This window comes from Rana temporaria, chromosome 1, assembly GCF_905171775.1.
Source record: "Rana temporaria chromosome 1, aRanTem1.1, whole genome shotgun sequence".
Classification (NCBI taxonomy): Eukaryota; Metazoa; Chordata; class Amphibia; order Anura; family Ranidae; genus Rana; species Rana temporaria.
Genome location: NC_053489.1, coordinates 209,188,732 through 209,212,527, shown reverse-complemented (window position 1 = coordinate 209,212,527; position 23,796 = coordinate 209,188,732). Strand labels below are relative to the sequence as shown.

Here is a 23,796-nt window from a genome sequence, read left to right as displayed (position 1 = left end):
GTGCTGCGCTATATAAGTTTCTCACTCACGGAAAACGGTGGAAAAGGAATATCTCTAATAGGTCAAAGGGTCAGTTTTTGAAGTGCCAGGAGAACCAAGTTCAGATCATTTGGAGTAACAGGGGAGTGACCAGATAGCGCTACATTGGAGAACTGGACAGTATGGAATCCACAGAAGGTGCAGACCACTTTTTTTTTTAGCAAAGTCCTATGTTTGTTTAAGCTTTTAAAGTACCATTCAACACCAGTTTATACATTCTGAACACAGATCTCAATGTGAGTGCTCACAGAAACGTGCCTGAAGTGGCCATCAATACTCCCATTAGGTTCAGTGTTCAACATTTACCAACTAGAGTTGAGTGGTACTTTAAAAAGTTTCAACAAAGCTTAAAGCTCAGCAAATGCTTTGTCAAAACTTGCTGTTCACACTGCTTTTATACAAGCTGAAGTCCATGTGAAACAGGCCTAAAGGAAGACCTGGAACAGCAGGGGTAGCCGCAAAGGTCTTTACAGTCTTAGAAGCTCTAAAGCAGTGGTTCTCAACCTTTCTAGTACCGTGACCCCTTGACAAAATTTCCCAAATTGTGGGGACCCCTAAAAGTAAATAAAAAAAAAATTGTAGCATGGGTTGTCAGCACCCAAGGCAAGACAATCGATTTGCGCCCCTATGCCATGGACATTTAGGGCTCCAGGAGCCCCTTCAACTTGTACAGTATTAAAACCCCTTATGGTACATCTTAGGGTGTACCACTCTTTCTCTTTGCTCTCCTTTCTTTCCCTTTTTATCACTCTCTCTATTCCAATTTGTTTTGTTTCCCCCTTCCCTCTCTTTAGCCGTGTTTCTTGTTCTCTTATTCTTTATCTCCCTTTTTCTTTGTTCCTCCCCCACTTTTCCTCTCCCTTCCATGTATTCTCTATTTTTATTCCTTCTCTTACGTCTTGGTGGTGGAGTGGGGGGGGGGGGGGGAATGGGATGAGTGGCAGTGCTGGGGAGAGTTCTGATCAGCCAACTTGGGGGCTCTTGATCAAGGTCATCTGCTGATCTGAGAACTGAAGAGGGTACTTTTAATGGTAACTATAATCACAGGTAATGTTTCTCACTGTGTCCCTGGCTTTGTGGTGTCTCGTAGCAGTGACCCCTATGCTGAAATCAAGAGATAGGGTCTCCTCCAAAACCTCCCACGTCACATTCTTCACCAGTCAGCTGACCTCTAGTCTCTGCCCCCCAGCCAAGCTTTCAACTGAATGGGCGGCCACAGGCTCCAGGGACAGCCCTGCTGGGTGTCCGCAAAAAGGCTGGGAGAGCGGTGCGGGCTTCAGGAACGGCCAATGATTTGGTGACTCCTGGCAAATCATCATTCGACCCCTGAGGGGGTCCCGACCCCAGGTTGAGAACCACTGCTCTAAAGGATCCTGAACTGGGAAAAGAGCTGTTAGAAGTGTCAACCAGAGGCAGGTTTCTCTGGCAAGGACTGGAGACTCAGCATTAGACCCCTACCTGTCCTTAGACTACAGGATGTATATTCAGTAGGCACTTCAGATTTAAAATCTGCAGGGGAATGCAGATGAGCACATTTGTGACTTGCGCTTTCAGATTAGGAAACATCTGTGCTATTTGGCCCACAAAGAATCCAGGCTGCAGATGTTGGCCACATCAGTAGGCATGCTGCAAGCACCACCAGAAGCATAAGTGGAGTGTGAGCTGGGGGCACCTGAACAGTGAGACTGTCCCTTTCCTGTCTAGAATCAGACACGTTGCAACCACAAGGCGGACATGCAATGTAGCTCAAGGTATGATGTAAGGGCACTTCACACACTCAACCACCTGTAACAGGTTTTGGGTCAAATGGCCAAAGGTGACAAAGTAACTATAGGTGGGAAGCAAGAAAGGAAACAGGATTGGAGCTTCATGTGGCTTCTGCAAGCAGGAGCAGCAGCAAAATGCTATCTCAATGCTGAAAACTGGGAAAGAAAACACAGAGTGCGTGCGTGAAGGTCCACCCAGTAGCTATCACCAGCAATGAATCCCTCAGCGTTAACCCCTTTTGTGGGAAAAACAGAAAGCAAGAAATTTGAAGGCGCACATGGTGCTTAGTCCAAATATTCTGCTCACAAAGTGATTCTTCGGGATACAGGGTGAGTGCTGAGGAAAGATCGGCAGCTCTGGAAATGATAAGTTCTAACTGGTTCCCAGATCAGGGTCTGGAAAGAGCCTTAAGATGAACTCAGTGCCTCAAGAGCACTTCCAGGCTAACCACACAACATGTGGCAGTGGCAGCGGTGTATGAAGAATTGTGATTGGAGAGAAAAAAAATAAATGGTGAGACATTTTCCTGCAGAGCTGTAGAAAAGTACACTAGCTAAAAAGAAAGGCATGCTGGTAGTTATTCTGGGCAGGTCTACAATACTTCTGTTTGCCAGTGCCTAATACTCCCGATAAAAGAAGTATGATCCAATCGCTAATGACTTTTTTTCCTTTAAACGATGAGAGAAATAAAACAAGAAAGACAACAAATTGTGGTGTCAATGATAGTGACATTCTGCAGCATATGTGTCAATTTAAATTTTGCCCATAGTTACACTTTAACATCTTACTGGCTAAAATAAACAAGCTTACCTTTACGGGTCACCTAGGCCATCCACCCACGGAGTGAATTGTGGTTAGCTTATTGCAGGAATCCCTCCTACCGAGAAATTGCCTTCTCCTAGTGGGGGAAGCCAGTGATTATTACTAGCAGCCGCTAGCGATAATAGGTAAAACTGGGCATGCTGGTTTTACCCAAGTTGATCGATTGATCAACATGGTACATTCAGCCTGCCCATACACTGTTTGAATCTGGGCCGGTTCCTGCTGAACCGGTCCAGATTCGAACTGTGTATGCCCTGCCCAAGTCAGTGCAATTTCAAATTGTAAGGGGTTCAACAGCCTAATTCCTCTTGGATTATTGGGTACACATGGACCTGCTGTGTTACCCATGTGTCCAGTTCTATTCATTGCAAGAACCAGAGTTCATGCTTTGTTAAAGACAATTGTTATAATATTTCAGTTATATTTCTTAAGGACTATTATTTGTCCAGTATTCGTTCCTCTCAGCAGAAGTGCATTCTCATTTTCAGTGTGACAAGAATTCTCATCTCCTGCTTAAAGAGGAATTTTAGTATTATAATACAATTTACAACAAAGGCACCTTTAGAAATGATTAGTAATGACAATGTGAAAACAGATAATAATTCAGTAATTACATTTTTTTTCATTTAGGCTAGGTTCACACTACAAATGACACAGGAATGCACACCGCATTCTTGTGCAATTTACATGCGATTCTGTGTGGTACGATTTGAGCCTATTCATTTTGAATGGGCTCAAACTGCGCTGCAACAAATTAGTGCATGCACTATCTTTGGAAACACACTGCAACCGGATCGCATGGTATTTTTGTCACTAAAGTGACCATGACCTTATAGCAAAAGTGGGGATGCAAGCGTACTAAGACCAGCTGGAAGCGGTTCTGTGCCTTACATTGCTGGAAACAAAAGGGTTAAGAGCCAATTATTGTGTCCAAGATGAAATCTAGGCGGGCTCTTTCAGATAACACCAGAAGTGTGAATGGGACACAGGACTGCTTCAAATTTCTGACAAGATCAACAGGTTTTTCTTTTGCATTTATCAAAGATGACAAAACACTTTCAACTGTATATTAAACAGACCATAGGGGAACAAATAGAAGTCAATTGTTAAGGTTTAAATATATGTTTTAACAGTGTCTTTGTGAAACACCCCTTTCTGTTGCTAGAATGGTTCCCTGAGGACGCAATCAATGTAATCCAGTAATGAAAAGCAGGAGTGGGCAGAGGGTGCATAAATAAAAAAAAAAAATCCTGATAGGTTCCAGTGAGGCTAAAATAACAGTGTGCCTGGGCTCTGTGACATGTAGAGCTCTGCTGCCCCTTATCGTGAATTTGATGTTAAAATAATATTTTATTTTTTGCTTTATCTAATCACAATAAACTGTGCTACTGAATCCCTGTTAGGTTCACTTTAAGGTAGGGTTACAATATTATACCAATTTAAAAGTGTGGACTTGGATAATTAAAATTGCCTAAATCCTAAAGAAACACTGTAGCCAGACCATTCATTTCAATAAAAATATTCCTATAAGATTATACAAGCATTTCATTTATTTAAAGGCCTGAAACATCTACTGGGTGCCACTATCTTTGGATGTAACATCAGCAGCCCTAGAGCTGTCACTCAAGTGAAGGTCTGTAGCAGGAATATGCAATTAGCGGACCTCCACCTGTTGCAAAACTACAAGTCCCATCATGCCTCTACCTCTGGGTGTCATGCTTGTGGCTGTCAGAGTCTTGCTATGCCTGATGGGATCTCTTTAATGTTAATTAAAGACTACATGGCATGTGTCCCAAAAATATTAGAAATCTGTTCACAATTAAAGTTTCACTTTAAATTAGTTACTAAAGATACTGCTTGGTATGTCCGCACCAGGCATGGAGGGCGAGAGCTTTCCCACTAAAGTGTTCATTTGGCCAGTTGAGGGCCTGTTCCGGATTCATACTCAAGGCGAGTGAAATTCCTACTACAAGTTTTTGCTCCTTGTTTTTTGGTGTATAACTTTTTTGTTTCCCCTTTTTTTACATCGCCCTTTTTTTACCTTTTCCAAGCCCTTGGGAAAGGGCGAAATGCAACGATGCACACTGTGTGTATGGTGCCTTATGTGTGTGGTGGCCTGGCTCCAGTGTTGGCGCGAATGGTGTTCATCCACGCACCCCCTTAGGTCCTATTGAGGGCCCCTGTTGGGCCTCTTTGATGTGGTGCGAGCTGTCGGCCGCACGATGCAGCAGTGCGTGTCTATATACGTTTTTTGGCGCGTTACTGCATGTGGAACGTATACGGTTTTTGGCGCGTTACTGCATGTGGAACGTTTCTCCAGTATCTCAACCATTGTTTTTTTTTCTTCACCTTTGACTTTTTTCCATTGCACAGTTGTTACTCCTAGTACAGAAAGGCGTGTCCTACTACGTCTGAAGATGGTCCTGCTTTGCTCACGAAATGATCAACGAGCATACTGATACACAGGGCATTGGCCTATCAGGAGTTAGACTCCCTAATTGATGTGTCTGGTAGATTTGTGTTCCTTTACTGTAAGCTGTACATGATGACACTTATTTTAGCCTTTGTCTATGTCCCCCCCCCCCTGTTCTCTCGGGAGGTGCTGCAGGTGCTGCTGTCCTACTTGGCCAACAAGCCGGATATTCCGGTTTTAATAATGGGCGATTTTAAATTGCTATCTAGACCTCAAACTTGATAGACACCCCCCGGTGACTCCCCCTAGGGGGGGCCGGGGTACAGCTCTTAGTCGGCTACTACTTGAGGTGGGTTGGACTGACATTTGGCGGATCCGCAATCCACATAATAAACAATTCTCATGTTTCTCCAAGACCCATGGGTCTTTGTCCCGAATTGAGTGGGTACCCCGAACCTGGTGGGCAGTGTATCCGGGGTGTAGTATTATGCTCGAGGGGTATCGGATCACTCCCCGCTGGCACTTTGGCTGGTCACGCAGCCCCCCAGTTCTCTGCCTAGAGCTCCATGGAAGCTAAATCCTCCCAGATGCAGGATTTCTTTAGAATGCATGCCAGCCGTAGTGATAACCTTCATAAATGGGAGACCTTTAAAGCATTCGCTAGAGGGGTGTTCATTCACGAAATACAAATTGTCAAACATAACTCTTCGGCCCTGCAGGAACAGGTGGGTGACCAGGTGAAGCAGCTCGAACTGACCTATGTGACTGATCCGTCTGATTCGGCACGGGAGGCATGGATGTCGGCCCAGGACTCCCTGGACCGTCTGAGATCCACCACTGCGGAACGTAAGAGGTTCTTTACTAAACTAGCATTTTTTGAGGAGGGGGAGAAGACGGGCCGCTTACTTGCTAGAATTGCACGCTCCCAGCAGCAGTCGCCAGCTATTGGAGCTATTCGCGCAACTAACGGCAGAGTTGTTAATTCCCCTGATGGTATCATATCCGAGCTGGCCACTTTCTATGAGGACCTGTATGGGTCGAGAGAGGCTTACACGGATGATGATTTAGCCACATACATGTCCCAAATTACTTTGCCGTCGCTGTCTGCAGGGGCACGTAGGCAACTAGATGCTCCTATAACTTTGGAGGAGCTCCAGGCGGCGGCCTGCTCTTTTCCTATGTGTAAGGCCCCGGGTGAGGATGGTATGCCCATGGAAGTGTTTACCCAGTATGGGGAGCTGTTACTCCCTGAACTAATGAAGGTTTTCAATGCTTCACTGGAGAGGGGGGTGCTCCCTGACTCTATGAACAAGGCCAATGTGATCCTACTGTTGAAACCCGGGAAAGACCCAGTTGACCCGGGCTCCTATAGGCCCATTTCGTTGCTTCAGAGCGACGTAAAGATCCTGGCTAAGGTTTTGGCTCTGCGGGTCAATGGGATAGTGTCCTCAATCATCCACCAGGATCAGGCAGGCTTCATGCCGCAAAAGTCCACAGCAACTAATTTACGTAGGCTCTACTTGAACATGCAAGTGCAGGCGGACAACGGGGGTCGTAGGGCCCTGCTGTCGCTGGATGCTAATAAGGCATTTGATAGTGTCAGCTGGAGGTACCTGTGGGCAGTGTTGGGTAAGTTTGGCTTTGGAAAACGCTTCGTGGCTTGGACCAGGCTATTGTATGCGTCTCCGCAGGCGTCCATTAGGATGGTGAATAAGATGTCGCCTGCTTTTGCTTTGGGCAGGGGGACTAGGCAGGGTTGTCCTCTGTCCCCCCTGCTCTTTGCGATCGCTATAGAGCCTCTGGCGGCCCTAAAACGGGCGAGCGACCAGGTTGAGGGCTTCAGGCATGGTGGCCTCCATGAAAAGATAATGCTCTACGCTGATGACATGCTGCTTTTTTGGGGGGACCCCACCCTGTCATTGCCGGGGGTCATGGCTGTCATACAAAGGTTTGGCCACTTTTCGGGCCTGACCCTCAATTGGTCCAAATCTGCCCTGATGATGCTAGATGAGGACAGGGAGGTGACCCTCCCGGCCTCATGCCCCATTCCTGTAGTGGATAGTTTCAAGTATCTAGGTGTACAAATCTCGCCCAAACTGTCAAGACTACGGTTTGCTAAATGTATATCCTTTGTTGTCCCGATTTAGAGATAAGATTAACACATGGAACAACCTTAAGATGTCCCTGGCAGGCAAAGCAAACCTAATCAAAATGATCTTAATGCCCCAACTGCTGTAGTGAATACCCTTTTCAGAAAGTTGCTGTGGAGTGGGAGGACCCCCAGGATCAGGCTGGAGCAGCTCCAGAGAGCTAAAGATGACGGAGGGTTGGCGGTCCCCAACCCCTGGGTATACTACATTGCTGCCCAGCTACAGCATTTGGTGGGCTCCATGGCTCGGGACCAAGTAGGATCGGCGGCACGGCTGCTGCTGTTTGCTTCTGGAGCTGAGACCATTCCCCTGGGCCTGGAGGCACAAATGTTTCTTAAATCCAATAAGTTAAACCCGACATTGACGTTAATTCAAAAAGTGTGGAACAAGGGTAGGCAGCTCCAGGGGGTGAGGGGGTTCACTGAACATAGTCCTATATGGAATAACTCCTCTTACACTGAATTAGCTAAATTGCAGCAGGGATCCCGCTGGAAAACACATGGGATAAACATGCCGTCTCAGATATTTCATAATGGCAGGCTGCCAACATTCCCTCAGCTGCAGGCTCGATTTGACCTACCGGCATCTATGTGGCTCTCCTATCTTCAGCTTAGGCACGCAGTGACGGCACAGGGGAATGCTGTGGAGTGGACGTTGTCTCCCGCCCCGGTATTCCACTTGCTGCGATTGACCTCTGAGACCAAAGGAATTATTTCTCAGTGCTATCAGATGCTACTGTCCAAACACCTGGACGTGTACCCGTGTGGGGCCTTGTCTGCCTGGCAGCGGGACCTCGGCCAGGTTACGGGTGACCAGTGGGAGGAAGCCCTTCAATCCCTAACTACATGCTCCCTAAATGTCGCACAAAAGGTTTCACAACTGTACATATTGCTGAGGGTGCACTATACACCGGTGAGAATGCACAGGATGGGTAGGCGGGCGGACCCGTTGTGCTGCCGATGCCAGCAGCACGAGGGGGACCTAATACATCTCCTGTGGCGATGCCCGAAGCTGCACAGATATTGGAGTGGGGTGGTGGAGACAATTAACTCTGCTTTTCAGACTAAAGTTCCAGTCGATCCTGTTTGCTGCCTGCTGGGGGTGCTGGAGGATGTAGTTCCCGAGGAAACGACCAGGATGGCTGTCTCTAGGACACTGTTCCAGGCTAGAAAATACTAATGGGGTGGAAGTCTGCCTCCCCACCAACTCATTCCTCATGGATTTCCCACGTGGGAAAGGCATTAGTGATGGAAAAACATATCTATCAGCATAGAGGGTGTCCTGGCAGATTTGAGAGAATATGGGGGATGTGGCTGGATACGCCGGGTTTGAGTCCCAGGGAGCTAGTCATGACCAGACTTCTGAGGTGCTTGTAGACAACTGCTATCATGGGATCATGAGGGCTTGTCTATTGTATTATTGGTGTCGGGACGGGAGGGCATGTATATTTGTTTAAAGGGGAAGACTGGTGCCGGTGGGTGAAGAGGGGGACATGTCTAATTTCATGTATGATGCACGCTTTTAAGGAACTAACCTGTGTCTGTGCAATGGAGAGTTGTACTGTTTGTTTGCATTTCTTTATGTATCAATAAAAACCTTTCTGATTTAAAAAAAAATTAGTTACTAAAATGCTACATAATCACACAGTGGAGGCAAACACAACGTTTATCAGGCGTGTGTCTTAAGCTGGCTATACGTGGAGTTAGTTTCAGTTGGTTCCTGATGAACCATTCAAAATTTGCTTAGTTTGTTGTCCTGTTGGCTTCCCCCTGTTTGACATCCCTCGATTGAAAATCAAAGAAGTGAGCCAGAAAATTTTCAGCTGAACAGCAACTGTGTCATATCATATGCGGGCACTTTTAGAGTACTCCGACAGCCGATGGGGCAGATTGTCAAAATATAGGAGCTGTAGCGGGAGATTCGTCCATCTTAATGCTGAATGGAAAAAATCTGTGCATGTATAGCCAAGCCTTACATGATAACATAAGGTGTGAGGGATGGTTAAAAGGGGTTTGTTACCTCAAAACAGATATTTTCTCCTTCTTTGTCACAGTCAAGCCACAAGACTACATAGTCACAGCCACGTCCTTCAACCTGGGAAATAGACACAAATTACCATTACCTCTAATATAGACTTTTCTGTGAAACAGGCAAAAAAATTTAAATGGTCTTTAAAATTGACATCAGGAAGCCATTCCATCACTTTACACATTAGAATGGTCACTTTCAGACACTACTCAGCTGTAGGGATGAGCTTCAAGTTAGAGTCGAACTCATGTTCGGCTCGAACATTGCCTGTTCGCCGAACAGCAAACAATTTGGGGTGTTCGCGTCAAATTCGAAAAGCCGCTGAACACCCTGTAAAGGTCTATGGGAGAACTCTAAAGTGCTAATTTTAAAGGCTTATATGAAAGTTTTTGTCATAAAAAGTGTTTGGGGACCTGGGTCCTGCCCCAAACTGCAGTTTTTCCGGGAGCAGTGACTTTAATAATGCTGAACGTGAAACAATAAAAGTGAAATATTCCTTTAAATTTCGCACCTGGGGGGGGGGGGGTGGTGTGTATAGCATGCCTGTAAAGTAGCGCTGGTTTCCCGTGCTTGGAACTGTCCCTGCACAAAATGTAATTTCTTTTATTTTTTCCAAAAAATCCAAGTTTATTAAAATGTATAAACAGGTATACAAGCATTTGTAACAATGGGTCAACATTCCCCATATATTCATTGGCAAAAACAATTACGGTTTTCCAAAGCTACTCCATTCCCTTCCACAGGTGTATCCCCCGGCATAAGCATATAAATATGTACATCTCGACCTTGTACATCATAAAAAGGAACTTTTGCATCGACCGTACAGCCTGCTAGGTCCCAAGTGACTCCCCCCCGTCCAACCCCTCTCTGTCTAACCCCAAGCTTTAACACCACCATACTCAAACTGTACACGTTTCACCATCCTCCAGCCATCTATCCCATACATGAGAAAATTTTTGTGGTCTCCCTCTATGTGTGTAAATCATTTTCCTGTAAGGGAGAATTGCATTCACATCCTTTTTCCAGTCCCTCAGTGTCGGCGCCTCCGTTTGCATCCATACCTTGGCCACTGCCTTCCTAGCCAGGAATAACGTTTCACTCATAAAGATTGCTTGGTACTTTTCTATATCTACATCAGGTAACAGTCCCAACAGACACAACTTCGGGTCCATGCCCACCGGGGTTCCCATATTATCATGCAGAAATTGAGTCACCTGCAGCCAGTATGCTTGTACATCCGAGCAGTGCCACATCATATGATAAAATGACCCCTCCTCAGCTGCGCACATGGGACACAGAGGGCTCCTTGTGGTTTGAAATTTCGCCACTCTCTGTGGTGTAATGTATGCCTGGTGCAGTATGTACAGTTGAGTTAACCTGTCTGACAGCTTAGGGGACGCAGCTCTAACCCCCTCCAGCATCTCTTCCCACTCCGTGTCATCTATGGGGCCCATGTCTCTCTCCCACTTTAATTTGGCTGCCTGTGCTATCTTGCTGGTCCTATGTCTCCTAATGACATAGTAACAAAATGTCATTTCTGAAGAAAAAAAAAAGTCATTTAAAAGTACCCGCGGCTATAATGAATTGTCGGCTCCCGGGAATACAGAGAAAAAGTAATTGAAAAAAAAAAGAATGCATGGGGGTCCCCCCAAATTCAATTATATTAAGGAAAACCCTGCGTCAAATAAAAAAAATTACGTGGGGTTCCCCCCAAAAATCTATACCAGACCCTTTATCCGAGCACGCAACCTGGCAGGCCGCAGGAAGAGATGGGGGGACGATAGAGCATCCCCCCCCACTCTTGAAACGTACCAGGCCACATGCCCTCAACATTGTACCCCTACCATTTCATAAAGAAAGTGTAAAAAATTGTCAAAAAACACAAAGACACCGTTGGGATAAGTCCCTTATTAAAAAAAAAGATTTCAGCGGTGGTAATCCACTCTCGGCCTCCACTCCAATGCTGTCGGTATCCTGCGATGGATGCTCTCCTCTCTGGGGTCCAGCGATGGATTGTCTCCTCTCCATCCAAGTCCAGGCTCCAGCGATGAGATGTCCAGCGTAGCGCATCCTGTTTCCATCAGAGACACCCTGGGAATGACGTTGCCGCAGCCTGACAGGTCTTATGTAGCGGAGGACGGGGCCACCCGTCACGTAAACCCGTCCCCCTCTGATGCAAGGGATGTGACGGGTGACCCTGCCCCCTCTGATGTAGCGTAGGTTTCCCGTTGCATTAGAGGGGGGTGGGTCACCTGTCACATCACTGGGTAAGCCCTGGTTTCCCCTTGCGTCAGAGGGGGACGCCCCCGGAGGCTCGGCACGCTTACCACCATACCAGCCGTCTGCAATGCTTGTCCATATGGGCTGGGGAGATCAGAGGCCTCCACGCACTTCTTCAGCTTTATTGCCGTCAGTACTTCCCCACTACTTTAATCTCATGGCATGCCATAACGTACTTTGCCACCTACCCACTGCTTCCACTCTTTACCCCTGAACCATATGAACACTGTGCCCAATGATGCCACATACTGCAGGACATGCTGCCGCTGCACAGAGAGTTCTCTCAGCATCAACTCCTGGATGCTTGGTTGTACGCACACAGGGTTTCATTACTACTGTGTATTTTACAAATTCAACTGATCTTTTACTATTATCACTGAGACTCCAGTTACACTGCTGACCTGCCAGAAACGTGCAAGGTGCAGCGTGATTTCGCCCGACCCTTCCTTGGGAAACAGGAATACACCTGGGGGGCTGGACATGGAGCTCTGCTCGTTGTTTTTTGCAGGCTCTAGTTTTACTGGTCGACCTCGGGGACTGTAATAATACGACCACAGGTGACATGTTCCTTTTTTGCACCTGGTTCAAATGTTTCATGTCTATGATCAGTATCCCCTTGTGTCAGTTTTCAGCCCCTTCTTCCTGAGGGCTGTGTGCACAAAGTTTTGGGTTGATGCCCACACCAGTTGGGGAGGGTGTAGGGCGGTGGGAGTAACTTTACTATGGATATGGTACACTCTGGCTCTTAATGACTATCCTACACAGCCAGATTTAAGGAATAAGGTGTTAGTATAGAGGTCTGATGTGTTTCTGTGTTTTACTAATTCTGTGGGCTGTGAAGTTATACAGATACAAATGCTAATACTATGGCTACCATAAAGTTTCTTAAGTGAAATATGAGGGGCCTCCGTGACAAAATGTAATGGTTGGCAGCCCTCGCCTTTCTCAAGAAGCAACAAGCAGATGTCACTGTGGTGGTTGAGACACATGTGGAGGGCCACCTTCAGTTGGCGCTCCACCAACCGTGGATTGGGTGGGCTGTACACTCTACCCATACGGGCTATGCTCGTGGAGTTTCGATTCTTGTGGCCAAATCCCTACATTTTGAACTTAGCGATGCTTCCTCTGACCCACAGGGGTGCTACATCTTCTTGCACGTTAAAATGTATAGAGAACCCTTCCAAGTGATGGCATTTTATGTACCCCCTCTTTTTAGTGTCACAATTATTACGGAAGGCTTCACGTACATGTCCCGCTACCCCACAGTGCAGACAATCTGGTTGGGTGACTTTAATGAAACACTTAATTCCGGTTTGGACAGATTGCGGCCCACAGGTTTACTTACGGTATCCACGCATGGCACTAGATTTTCCAGATTACTGTCTAATTTTAACCTAGTGGACACCTAAATCCCCATGTCAGGAAATACTTGTGTTCCTCGGCCACGCACAACACTATATCCCACATTGATCTCATTCTACTGTCCCGGGCCCTGCTGCCGAGGCTGAGGGACGCTGCATTTGGCCCACAAATTCTATCTAATCGTAGTCCCTACTGGATCACCTATAGTGTCCACGTTAACAAACCACCCAAATCATGGAGCCTTAATCCCTTTTGTCTTTCTCTGCTGCCGAAGGATGACAATCTCCTAAATGAGCTGAAACAATATTTCACAGATAATAATCCCTCGGCCTCGCCGGCAGGAGTGTGCGACTTTAAACTGCATGCACGCTCTTCTCTTAAAGCGGTTATTAATAAGATAAAGGGTGATTCCGCTGTTGCTTTTGAAAGGGCCATAGCTGAACTAACCTCCACAGAACAACAATACGCATTAGACCCATTTCCTGCCCAGGCGGACCTTCTTAAACTGCAAACACGGGTAGTTAACCAATTGCATTATGAAAAAGCCAGACGTAAACTCTTTTTCTCCAGGCAAAAGTTCTTTGAACACGGGGATAAGGCGGGCAAATTACTAGCTTACATGGTACACAGTAAGGACCGGCCACCGGTAATTATTTCCTTGCATGGGCAGGAGGGTGGGTTCATTACAGACCCCCCTCGGGTCACATCTCAATTTTAAAAATTCTTTGCAGAACTGTACACGTCTAGGGCGCCTCCGGACAAAACGCAGATGCACGACTTCCCTGCGAATGGCTCACTCCCACAATTGACAGTAGAACAGGTGTCTCTGCTTGAGGCGCCCATCACCACAGACAAGATAGCGCATGCCATAGCAAGTTTTGCCAGGTCTAAAGCCCCGGGCTCGGATGGATTACCCATTGAGTTTTACATTGAGTTTTATGCACAATACTGTGGGCTACTTACCCCCAAACTACTTGTTCGAAAACTTTAGTCTGTCACATTCAATGAGAGAAGCGCTTATAGTACTCATTACCAAGCTGGGAAAAGACCCGGGTTACGCAGAATCATATAGGCCCCTATCTTTACTCCAAGTAGATATCAAAATCCAAGCGAAGGTCCTGGCTATTTGTCTCAACCAAGTAATTGTAGCCCATAAAGGTCAAGCGGGATTTATGCCCGGTCGCAACACCTCCTTTAACCTTAGAAAGCTTTATATCAATCTTCAAGCTACACATGCTAATGTAGGCGAACGGGTAGTAGTGGCGCTAGACACAGCCAAGGCGTTCGATTCTTTGGGGGTATCTTTGGAGATATTTGGAGAGATATGGCTTGGGTGCTAAATTCATCAAATGGATTGGACTCCTCTATCAGAATCCTTTGGCTAAAGTGGTGGCCAATGGCTGTCTGTCTGAGGTGTTTAGCCTCCTTAGGGGCACGCAACAGGGATGCCCGCTGTCTCCGCTATTATATGCTCTGGCAGCAGAGCCTCTAGCCATCTCCATCTGAGGAAATCCAAGAATACAGGGACTGACGAAAGGAACGTTAACACCCTTATACACATTAATTAAATCCAAAATTCAAATATGGTGCCGCCTACCCTTGGGCGTCTGGGGACGTATCAACCTAATAAAAATGATTCTACTCCCCAAAATACTCCATGTTATCTGGCATTCCCCAGTTAACACCCCCCTTAAACACTTTAAATGTTTTGAATCTTTACTTAAACCTTTTGTTTGGGGCAGCAACAGACATAAACTGGCCTGGCGCTCCCTCAAGAACTCCACTGATTTAGGAGGAACGGCCATGCCCGACCTAAAATCCTACTACAAAGCGTCTCAACTATCCCAACTATTCCACACTGATAAGACAGACAAATAGATTTTAGCACTCTTAGCTGCCTCACTTGGGCGCAACATTCAGTAGACCCTATTAGTGTGATAGTGGTGGGTTCACAGGGTACTGAGTCGGCCGGAAGGACCACTCTACTGTACCACTACAGACGAATTTGGGACATTGCCATGGATAAGCTAGGGATCACCCCACTGTGGCACAATAAACGCCTGCTAGAACTGACTCAAATTCCCGATTCAGAAATTTGGAGCACAAGTGGGATATGCTTTCTACACCATCTTCTTTCTGATGGGGAACTCAAGGCCTTCCATGCCCCTCAGGACGAATTTGCACTCCCACACTAGGATCTTCAGTTACCTTCAGGTGCGCCATGCCCTGATCGCACAATTTCCAGATGATGCCCCACAGCCCTCTCCCAACTCAATCATTGCTATAGTTAAGAGTACAGACCCCCAAAAACGTATATCTTCTTTCTATAACATGCTTATCACTCCTTCCTCGACGAAACTAGCCTATGACATTAAACCACGCTGGGAAAGTGGGAGAAATGGAGGATGAGGAATGGAGTGAGGCCCTGGATACCTGTAAGGCGGTGTCCCCCAAGCTGTCTGATAGGTTGACACAATTATGTATTTTGCATCGGTCATACCTTACACCCTTACGGGTCTCCAGATTTAAAAAAGATCACCACAACTCTTGCCCGATGTGCATGCGTGTCCTGCCCAGTAATTCAGGGTTTCTGTAAGTAAATTGTTGACTTTATTCATGATACCATGGGCTTGCCTCTCACTCTGAACCCAAAACTGTGTCTATTGGGGATATTCCCTGAATCAGATCGAAAAATTCCTGAAATTTTTTCTACATGAAACGCTCTTCTTATGCCTAGTACACGCGAGAGGATTTATCCGCGGAAACGGTCCTCCGGACCGTTTCCGCAGATAAATCCTCTGGCGGATTTTGATCTCATGGTTGTACTAACCATGAGATCAAAATCCCAGCGGAATTCCGTCCGCGGTGACGCGTTGCGCCGTCGCCGCGATGATGACGCGGCGACGCTGTCATATAAGGACTTCCACGCATGCGTCGAATCATTACGACGCATGCGGGGGATGGATTCGGACGGATTGATCCGGTGAGTCTGTACAGACCAGCGGATCAATCCGTTGGAATGGATTCCAGCGGATAGATTTCTTAGCATGTTAGGAAATTATCCGCTGGAAATCCATCCCCGGGGACAAAAATCCGCGGAAACAGATCCGCTGGATTGTACACACCAGGGGATCTATCCGCTGAAACCAGTCAGCGGATCAATTTCAGCGGATCGATCCTCTCGTGTGTACGGGCCTTAGCCAGGAGAGTCATTGCCAGGCAGTGGATGAGGCCAACACCCCCCACTTTTGCAGAATGGAAATCTGCAATTAATGGTAGCCTCCCATATAAAAAATGTCTCTACATCAACAGGGGTTGCCCTACTAAATACAACAAAGTCTGGGACCAATGGCTGAGTGATTCGGCAAGCCTTGCTTGATGGGCCCCCGGAGTACTCAGTGGTATTACACACGCCTTGATTGTAATTACCGAACGCACACAGTTAGCCAAGATGTTTGTATTCCAATATCTGACCTGAAATATGTTAATTACTGTATTCATGTCTACTCTTTAATTTACCGTTGTCATTGTATTGCTCTTGTAAACACGCATGATTACCCGGTATGTACATAATGTCCAATAAAACCATTTTTGAATAAAAAAAAAAAAAAAGAATGTCGGGCGGTATGGTGCCAACAGGGCCACCCACTGTTCAAATTTCAGCCAGCAATCAATGTATGGCCAGCTTAAAGCTTGCACTTTAGGGGTGAATTGTTAGAATCATGATTATAGGGAAAGGTTAAGCATTCAGGCGTAATTTTAAGGCCTCATGCACAATAGAAAGCCAAAAACTGCTGTAAAAACACCAAACAAAATAAACTAATGTTTTAGCGTTTTTGCCTGTGTTTATCAGTGTTAGCCTAGTGTGTAAGCTACGCTTAGTAGCTGCAGTGTTAAGGCGCGGGACTGCCGGTGTCTTTAACAACCAGTGAATAGCTGGTTAAGGAGCAGATCGGAAGACCGGCCTCCGCGTCCTTAAAGTGTTACTAAACCCACGACTGTAAATCCAGTCTGTATATGCAAGTAAAGCATGCTTGGTATACTCACTGTGGAACCTAAGGGGTTATTCCTCTGCACTGTGTAAAAAGGCTGTTTAATCCTGTCTTCTCTGATCATCTCCTTCTCTCATTGTCACCAATATATCTTCTGATATTTACAGAGCTAGGGGACAAGCTGCACATGCAGGTGTGCATTGCTAGAGAGTTATTTTTTTCTTGGGAGGGTTCATGTGATTAGCACAGAACAAATCAGCACTGTCCAGACAGAAGGTTATGAGTCCTGCATTCTCATAGGACAATCGTGGGAGAATGAAAACTCCTCCTACAAGCTTTAACCAGACACTCATAGAAGTCACAAGACTACTCTAACTGCTGAGAATGAGAATGTAGTGTTAAAGGGGGTGTAAAAGGTAAAGAATGTTTTCCCTAAATAGCTTCCTTTACCTTAGTGCAGTCCTCCTTCACTTACCTCATCCTTCCATTTTGCTTTTAAATGTCCTTATTTCTTCTGAGAAATCCTCACTTCCTGTTCTTCCGTCTGTAACTCCACACAGTAATGCAAGGCTTTCTCCCTGGTGTGGAGTGTCATGCGAGCACGACACTCCACACCAGGTAGAAAGCCTAGCTTTACTGTGTGGAGTTACAGACAGAACAGGAAGTGAGGATTTCTCAGAAGAGGAGAAGGAGGAGGACTGCACTAAGGTAAAAGGAAGCTATTTGGGGAAAACATTTTTTACCTTTACAACCCCTTTAAGGGCAGCCTCAATGAGACAGGACACCACACCACAAGCAAAGACATTTGGTTTAGTACAGTCTTTTGGGCATGGTGATTGATATTTGAAACCGGTGGTTCATAATGCCATAGAGATAGCTAGAGTTGCAATAACTGTTATAATGAAGATATTTAAAGACTGAAATATTATTCTAGTAAAACCCTGGAAAGTAAGTGAGCATCTGTCTCTAACCTGCAAGAACTTCACCATGCTGAGCTTGGGGTTGGCCTCTTTCTTCTCTGTGGGTGCTTTACTGAACAGCTCTGCCGGGTCTACTTTATCCCAGTTGTTATATTTGCCTGAAAGACAAAATAAATAAAAAAAATTAATAAGTGTTTAAATGGTAGAAAAGATATATCTTTATACTTTCATTTCCTCATTCCTTTTCACAGCATGCAAAAGCAAAGCTGGCTGATAAACTAATCATGTTTGAACTTAAAGAGGTTGCAAAGGCCAAAAGTTTTTTTTTCTACCTTAAAGCGGGGGTTCACCCTAAAAAAAAATTCTAACATTACATTGAGCCGAGTTGTAAAAATGACATTATGCTGACCTTTTTTATTTTCTTGCCGTACATACTGTTTTATCTATATTTTCACCGCGGCTTTCGGGTATGTAATCCTGCGGGACTGGGCGTTCCTATTCACATGCTAATTGATTGACATGCTTCCCACCGGCACATACAGCGTGTCACGAGTTGCCGAAAGAAGCCGAACGTCGGTGCGCAGGCGCCGTATAGCGCCGACTCGCCGTTCGGCTTCTTTCGGCAACTCGTGACGCTCCTTATGCGACGGGGGGAGGTAGTTTTTGTCATCACGTCAATCACCTGCTGGATAGGAACGCCCACTCCCGCAGGATTCACTACCCGGAAGCCAGGGAAGAAAATAGCTGTACGAGGTATGTACAGCAAAAAAAAAAAAACGGCATACTGTCATTGTCGAGAGTCATGTCAATGTAATGTTAGAAAATAGTTTTTAGGGTGAACCCCCGCTTTAACATACAAATAAAGCATTAACCAACATCATGAAAGTGCAGTGATTAATGTGATATACATAACAAATGCAAACATCCAACAGACAGACACTAGTGGTCTGATAAATAATGTGCAATAAGTGACTTGGTGAACAAAGTGACTGGTGCCTTTTCCTTCACCATTGTGATGATACCTCGATGCTCACAAGCCTCTCGCATTACTGTACATCTCCACTTGTTTCAAAAGGGTCCTACAGAAGCATATCCACCTTGTAGGCCTTTATGGTGAATGGTGCTCGATGGGGATTCTACCCCCATAGAAGTCACTTTATTCACCAAGTCACTTATTACACATTATTTATCAGACCTCTAGTGTCTATCTGTTGGACGTTTATTTATTGATGCTTGCATTTGTTATGTATATCACAATCACTGCACTTTAATGTTGGTGGATGCTTTATTAGTATGTCAAGTACGGCACTTGGCAATTTATTTTGGAAGATATTATCATTGCTGCATTTGCATTTATATATATCTATTTCACTATTTATCACAGTACTTGATCACATTATTATTTGACAGCGCAGCACCACCTTTACATTATATTTACCCCATTAGCTACGGATTAGCTTACTGGCATCTGCAGCAGTCAGTATTGTTCCACTTTTAGTCATAGCGCAGTAGAACTAATATTATCTGCATTAAAGTGATTGTAAATGCTGTAGACACAGACATTGGGAGCCAGCTTTGAGGAATGCATTAAAAAATGTTTAGGCTTTAGAACAAACACTTTAAGATAAAAAAAAAACTTCCAGGATTAGCTCCCCCTAAATGCTTACCTGAACCTAATCTTGATCCAGCGCTGTGCCAGAGAGTACCATCGCTGCTCTCTCTCCTTACTGACACTGGAGAAGCAGTGGGAGCCATTGGCTCTTGTTGCTGTCAATCAAATTTTTTGAGGAGGAAGCAGGGGACAAGGCCAAGCTGCACTATGTGTGTCTATTGACACACAGCCTGGCTCTGGAGCTAGCCTGCACGTCTGCCCCCATGGGAAGCACTTTCAATGGAGGAGACACGGAGGAGGAGGAGCATGGACCCAAGAAGAGGATGTTTGGGGAGGCTCTATGCAATACCATTGCACAGAGCCTCCTATAACTTGTTTGTAATTTTAATATAAAAAATATATATATATTTAAGTAACACTTTTATATAGAATTCTGAAAACAAGTGGATGTGGTTGTAACATAGTGTACTGTAATACAACATATACAGCAATACTTATGTGTACATCACAATATAAAACAGGCTACTGTCTACAAAAAATATTTTGAGATCTCTACCAAATTAAATTTATACAATTCAATGATAGCTTCACAGTACCAGACTTGGAAATATTTGTGAGAACAAAGATCAGGATAAGAAGGCCTTTGTCAAAAGCTTACCAGACGTGTAAAACAGCTCAATTCTGTATTTATCAATGAGTGCCAAGAATATTGTGCTGCCTAGTGCTACAAGACACATATTACTCCTGTATTGAAGAATCATTACAGAGATTAACCACCAGATGTCCTCAGTAATTGTAAACACCGCATGATAATGAGTAACACACAGAAATCTAGAGAAAAATAATTTAACGCACTAAGAGTTTAAACTTTTTTTTCACTGTAAGATTTTAAAAATAAATTTTAACGCTACATAGTTTGCACCTCAGATTGATCATCAAATGTCAATTTTGTTGCATTTTATTTATATGTGATTTGGATAACAACATTTAGATTGAATGCATATATAAAAATGTGAACTATGGTTCAACCAGATAGCAACGCTGAATGTCTTAGTTGGGAATCCAAGCGTGTGCTCTTTCTCTGAGGCACAAAGGGGTATATTTATAAAGAAGCAAACTTGACATTCCAGACATTCACTGCATGTAAATCATCCTAGAGCATGTCTTTTAAAAGACAGCAATTCACTACTGGTGAATGTCATATTCACTGCTTTGTAAATATGCCCCAAAGTGTCAAGGGGCTCTAAATATGTGATAGAACTATAATTACTAAAGAAGATGAGAAATTTGACTACATAAGTTGGGTGAAGACTGGATCAGACCAGCACACACACTATGAAGCATGTGTACTGGTGTGCATTGGCATTGTTAAAATAGATGACACTATAGACTTTTATTTTTAACTTTATTAAAGTGTCATAAATAGACACTCCCTTTAAAGTGTTACTAAACTTAATTTTTGTTTTTAATCAAAATGACAAACATGTTATACTTACCTGCTCTGTGCAGTGGCATTGCTCAGAGCAGCCCCGGTCCTCCTTTTTTTGGGGTCCCCAGCGGCGATCTTGGCTCCTCCTCTTCTTCTGCAGTCGCTGCCTATGGGGAGAGGTAGTCCCCGCGCTCCCGAGCTGTGTGTCTATGGAACTACGCTCCATAGACTTACACAGCAGGATTTAGGCCTGCCCCCTACTTCCTCTGGCTGCTCGAATGCAGTGTAAAGAGGAAAAGGGGAGAATACATGCAGCTGTGCACAGAGATGATCTTTTCTCCCCTCTCTTCCATTTCACACAGGGAAGGGGGGGGGGGGGGGGCACAGGGACACTGAATTTTTTTTTTACCTTAATGCACGCAATGCATTAAGCTAAAAAAAAAAAAAAATGAAGGTTTAGTAACACTTTAACTCTAGGTACCACAGTATTTTTATGCAGCTTGCTGCAATGCACCTAAATTCCGCATTATATAGAGGGAGAGAGAGTGAGAGAGATGGAAGCATGAGGGTGTGAGAGCCTCTGCACCTCCCCGTCCCCGTGAGAACCACGGCACCTAACAATGGATCCTTGCCCACAGAGCTTGCCATCCTAAAAGATCCTTGAGATCTGCCTTTGCCTCCCGCCTCTTTGACTGACCAGAGCTGAAGGAGGAGTGTCGAGCTGTGTCGGGGCTGCTGGATACCGGACGGCGAGAGGGTCCCCCGGCTGCCTACTGGCTGCGCGCCCGTTGATTTGCTTGGCCGGATCGCATCGCACTCTGCAGGAGAGGAGGGTGGAACCAGAGCTTCCTCGACGCCGCACTCGAGATATCGCGAGATTACGGGACCCTGCGAGGGGGGTCTGACCGACACGCTGACACGCTGGCTAGAGCTGGAGAGACAGACTGGAGAGCTGGATGGTAGCGACGGGCCCCATCAGAGGTGCAACCGGAGGGGATAGAGGGGACTATACAGGACCGGGACACTGTGAACGGAGATACCGGTAAGGAGACTGCTTCAATATGCAGATATAGCCATTTAAGGCCCCTGGTGGCTGCTCTATCCTCTGGCATCTGAGACTTTGCTGAATCCCAGTGTTATCTGTGTTACCTCTACTCTTAATAGACTGTGATCCGTAGAAAGGGGGAGAGAAAAGGGAGGAGTGGATTTAAAAACCTACAAATATTGACTGCTTTTCTTACTTGCAAAGAGTGATGGTTAACGCATATGGGACACATGCTATAACATAAGAACCATAAACTTATATAATCTGCAGGCTACTTAACCCCAAAAGGAGATTGCGCTCCTATATGGACTATCATAGACTGCTAGGATAGGGGGTCCCTGACAGTACCGATAGTATTGAGGCGCTGCTAGTAGATCCACCCCCCCCCCCCCTTTTTTTTTTTTTTTTTTTTTGTCCTACCACTGGTGAGCCATCTCTCTTTGTGGCTTCCTTTTTTTCCTCCTATCCCCATGTTCACCATGACCAATAAACGCGGGTCTGAGGACCAGCAACACTTAGAGGGGGCCCCTAACACACGATCCACTAAGGGGAAAGAGAAGGGTAGTCAGGCTGCGGCGGCTAAGCTGGAGCGCTTTTTTCACCCCTCTCAGCCTGCACCACAAGTACAATCGCAATCCCCTATAAAAGGAGGCCTATCGCCATCAGTTACACATATTAAGGGCCCTGTAGGAGCATCGACTGCTAGGAAAAGTCAGGGGTCGGGGGTCCTTAAATCAATTAACCCCACAAACTCAACCGCGACTAAGGCCCAGACCGCCAAGGGACCTGGGGGGGAGGCACACGGAAATGCATCTGCATTGGCTGCGCCTGCGATACCAGATCTCACCACCCTACCCAGTCCTGAACCAGTAGATGAGCCCACATTGAAGGATGTTCTGCGGGCTGTCAATGATTGTAAGGAATTCATGGTAGGCTTCGACAACCAGCTAAAGAGCCTGAGGGATGAACTTGCTTCAATTCATCAAGACATGCGCAAGACTGTCGAACGAGTTACTACCCTGGAGGAACGAGTTAGTATGGTAGAGGACACCCTATATCCATTTGAGAAGGAACTCGGAGAACTACAGGAGAAAACGAATCAACAAGCAGCCAAACTAGATGAAATCGAGAACAGACTTCGAAGAAATAACGTTCGAGTGATTGGTCTTCCGGAACGAAGTGAGGGGCCCAACACTATATCCTTCATTGAGGGCTGGCTCAGGGAAATCTTTGGCCCTGACACTTTCTCACCCTTTTTCTCCATTGAGAGGGCCCATCGAGTTCCTTTCAAACCCCCGCAGGAAGGAGGGCGTCCTAGATCACTACTTTTTAAGCTCTTCTACTATGGCGATAAAGTCACTCTTCTACAAAAAGCCAGGGAAAGAGGAGATATTACGTACAACGGAGCAAGAATTTCATTTTACCCCGACTTCTCTCCAGACCTACAAAAACGCAGAGCGGAATTTACGCAAATAAAGCGCACCCTACAGCAACATAAGGTGGTCTACGCCTTACAGTACCCGGCCCGTTTACGGGTTACAGCCTTGGGCCGAACCTTTTTTTTCAACTCACCGGCAGAGGTGGCACAATGGCTGGAGACAAACAGCAAGGATCTCTAGACATCAATACAACATAACTATATGTCTCCCCCCTTTTTCTTTTTGGAGGGGCATTCCTTTTTCCTTTTTTTTTTTAAGTAATAGTTATGCCTTTTTTTTTTTTTTTTTATAGTTATGCCTTTCTTTTTTTTTTTTTTTTTTTTCCCCTTTTTCTCACAACCTGATTGCCTACACAAGGAGAAAGAGGAAAAAAAGAAAGAAACACTATAAGATGAATAACACTATAAAGTCTCACTATTTTGTGGGGGGGGGGGGGGGTTTCACAATTTGATTGATTACACAAGGAGAATAACATTGTAGAACAATAACACTATAATG

At 45.5% G+C, this 23,796-nt stretch overlaps 1 protein-coding gene across 1 annotated transcript in view; it reads right to left on the bottom strand.

Annotated features, from left to right (window-relative positions):
• TOP3B (DNA topoisomerase III beta) overlaps positions 1-23,796 on the bottom strand; it is a 99,731-nt gene that overhangs the window by 52,802 nt on the left and 23,133 nt on the right. The window contains exons 4-5 of the mRNA XM_040348402.1: positions 17,825-17,931; positions 9,211-9,285 (exon numbers count right to left, since the gene is read on the bottom strand). Coding sequence (XP_040204336.1) covers positions 9,211-9,285; positions 17,825-17,931 — 182 coding nt within the window. The remainder of the gene's footprint in view (positions 1-9,210; positions 9,286-17,824; positions 17,932-23,796) is intronic.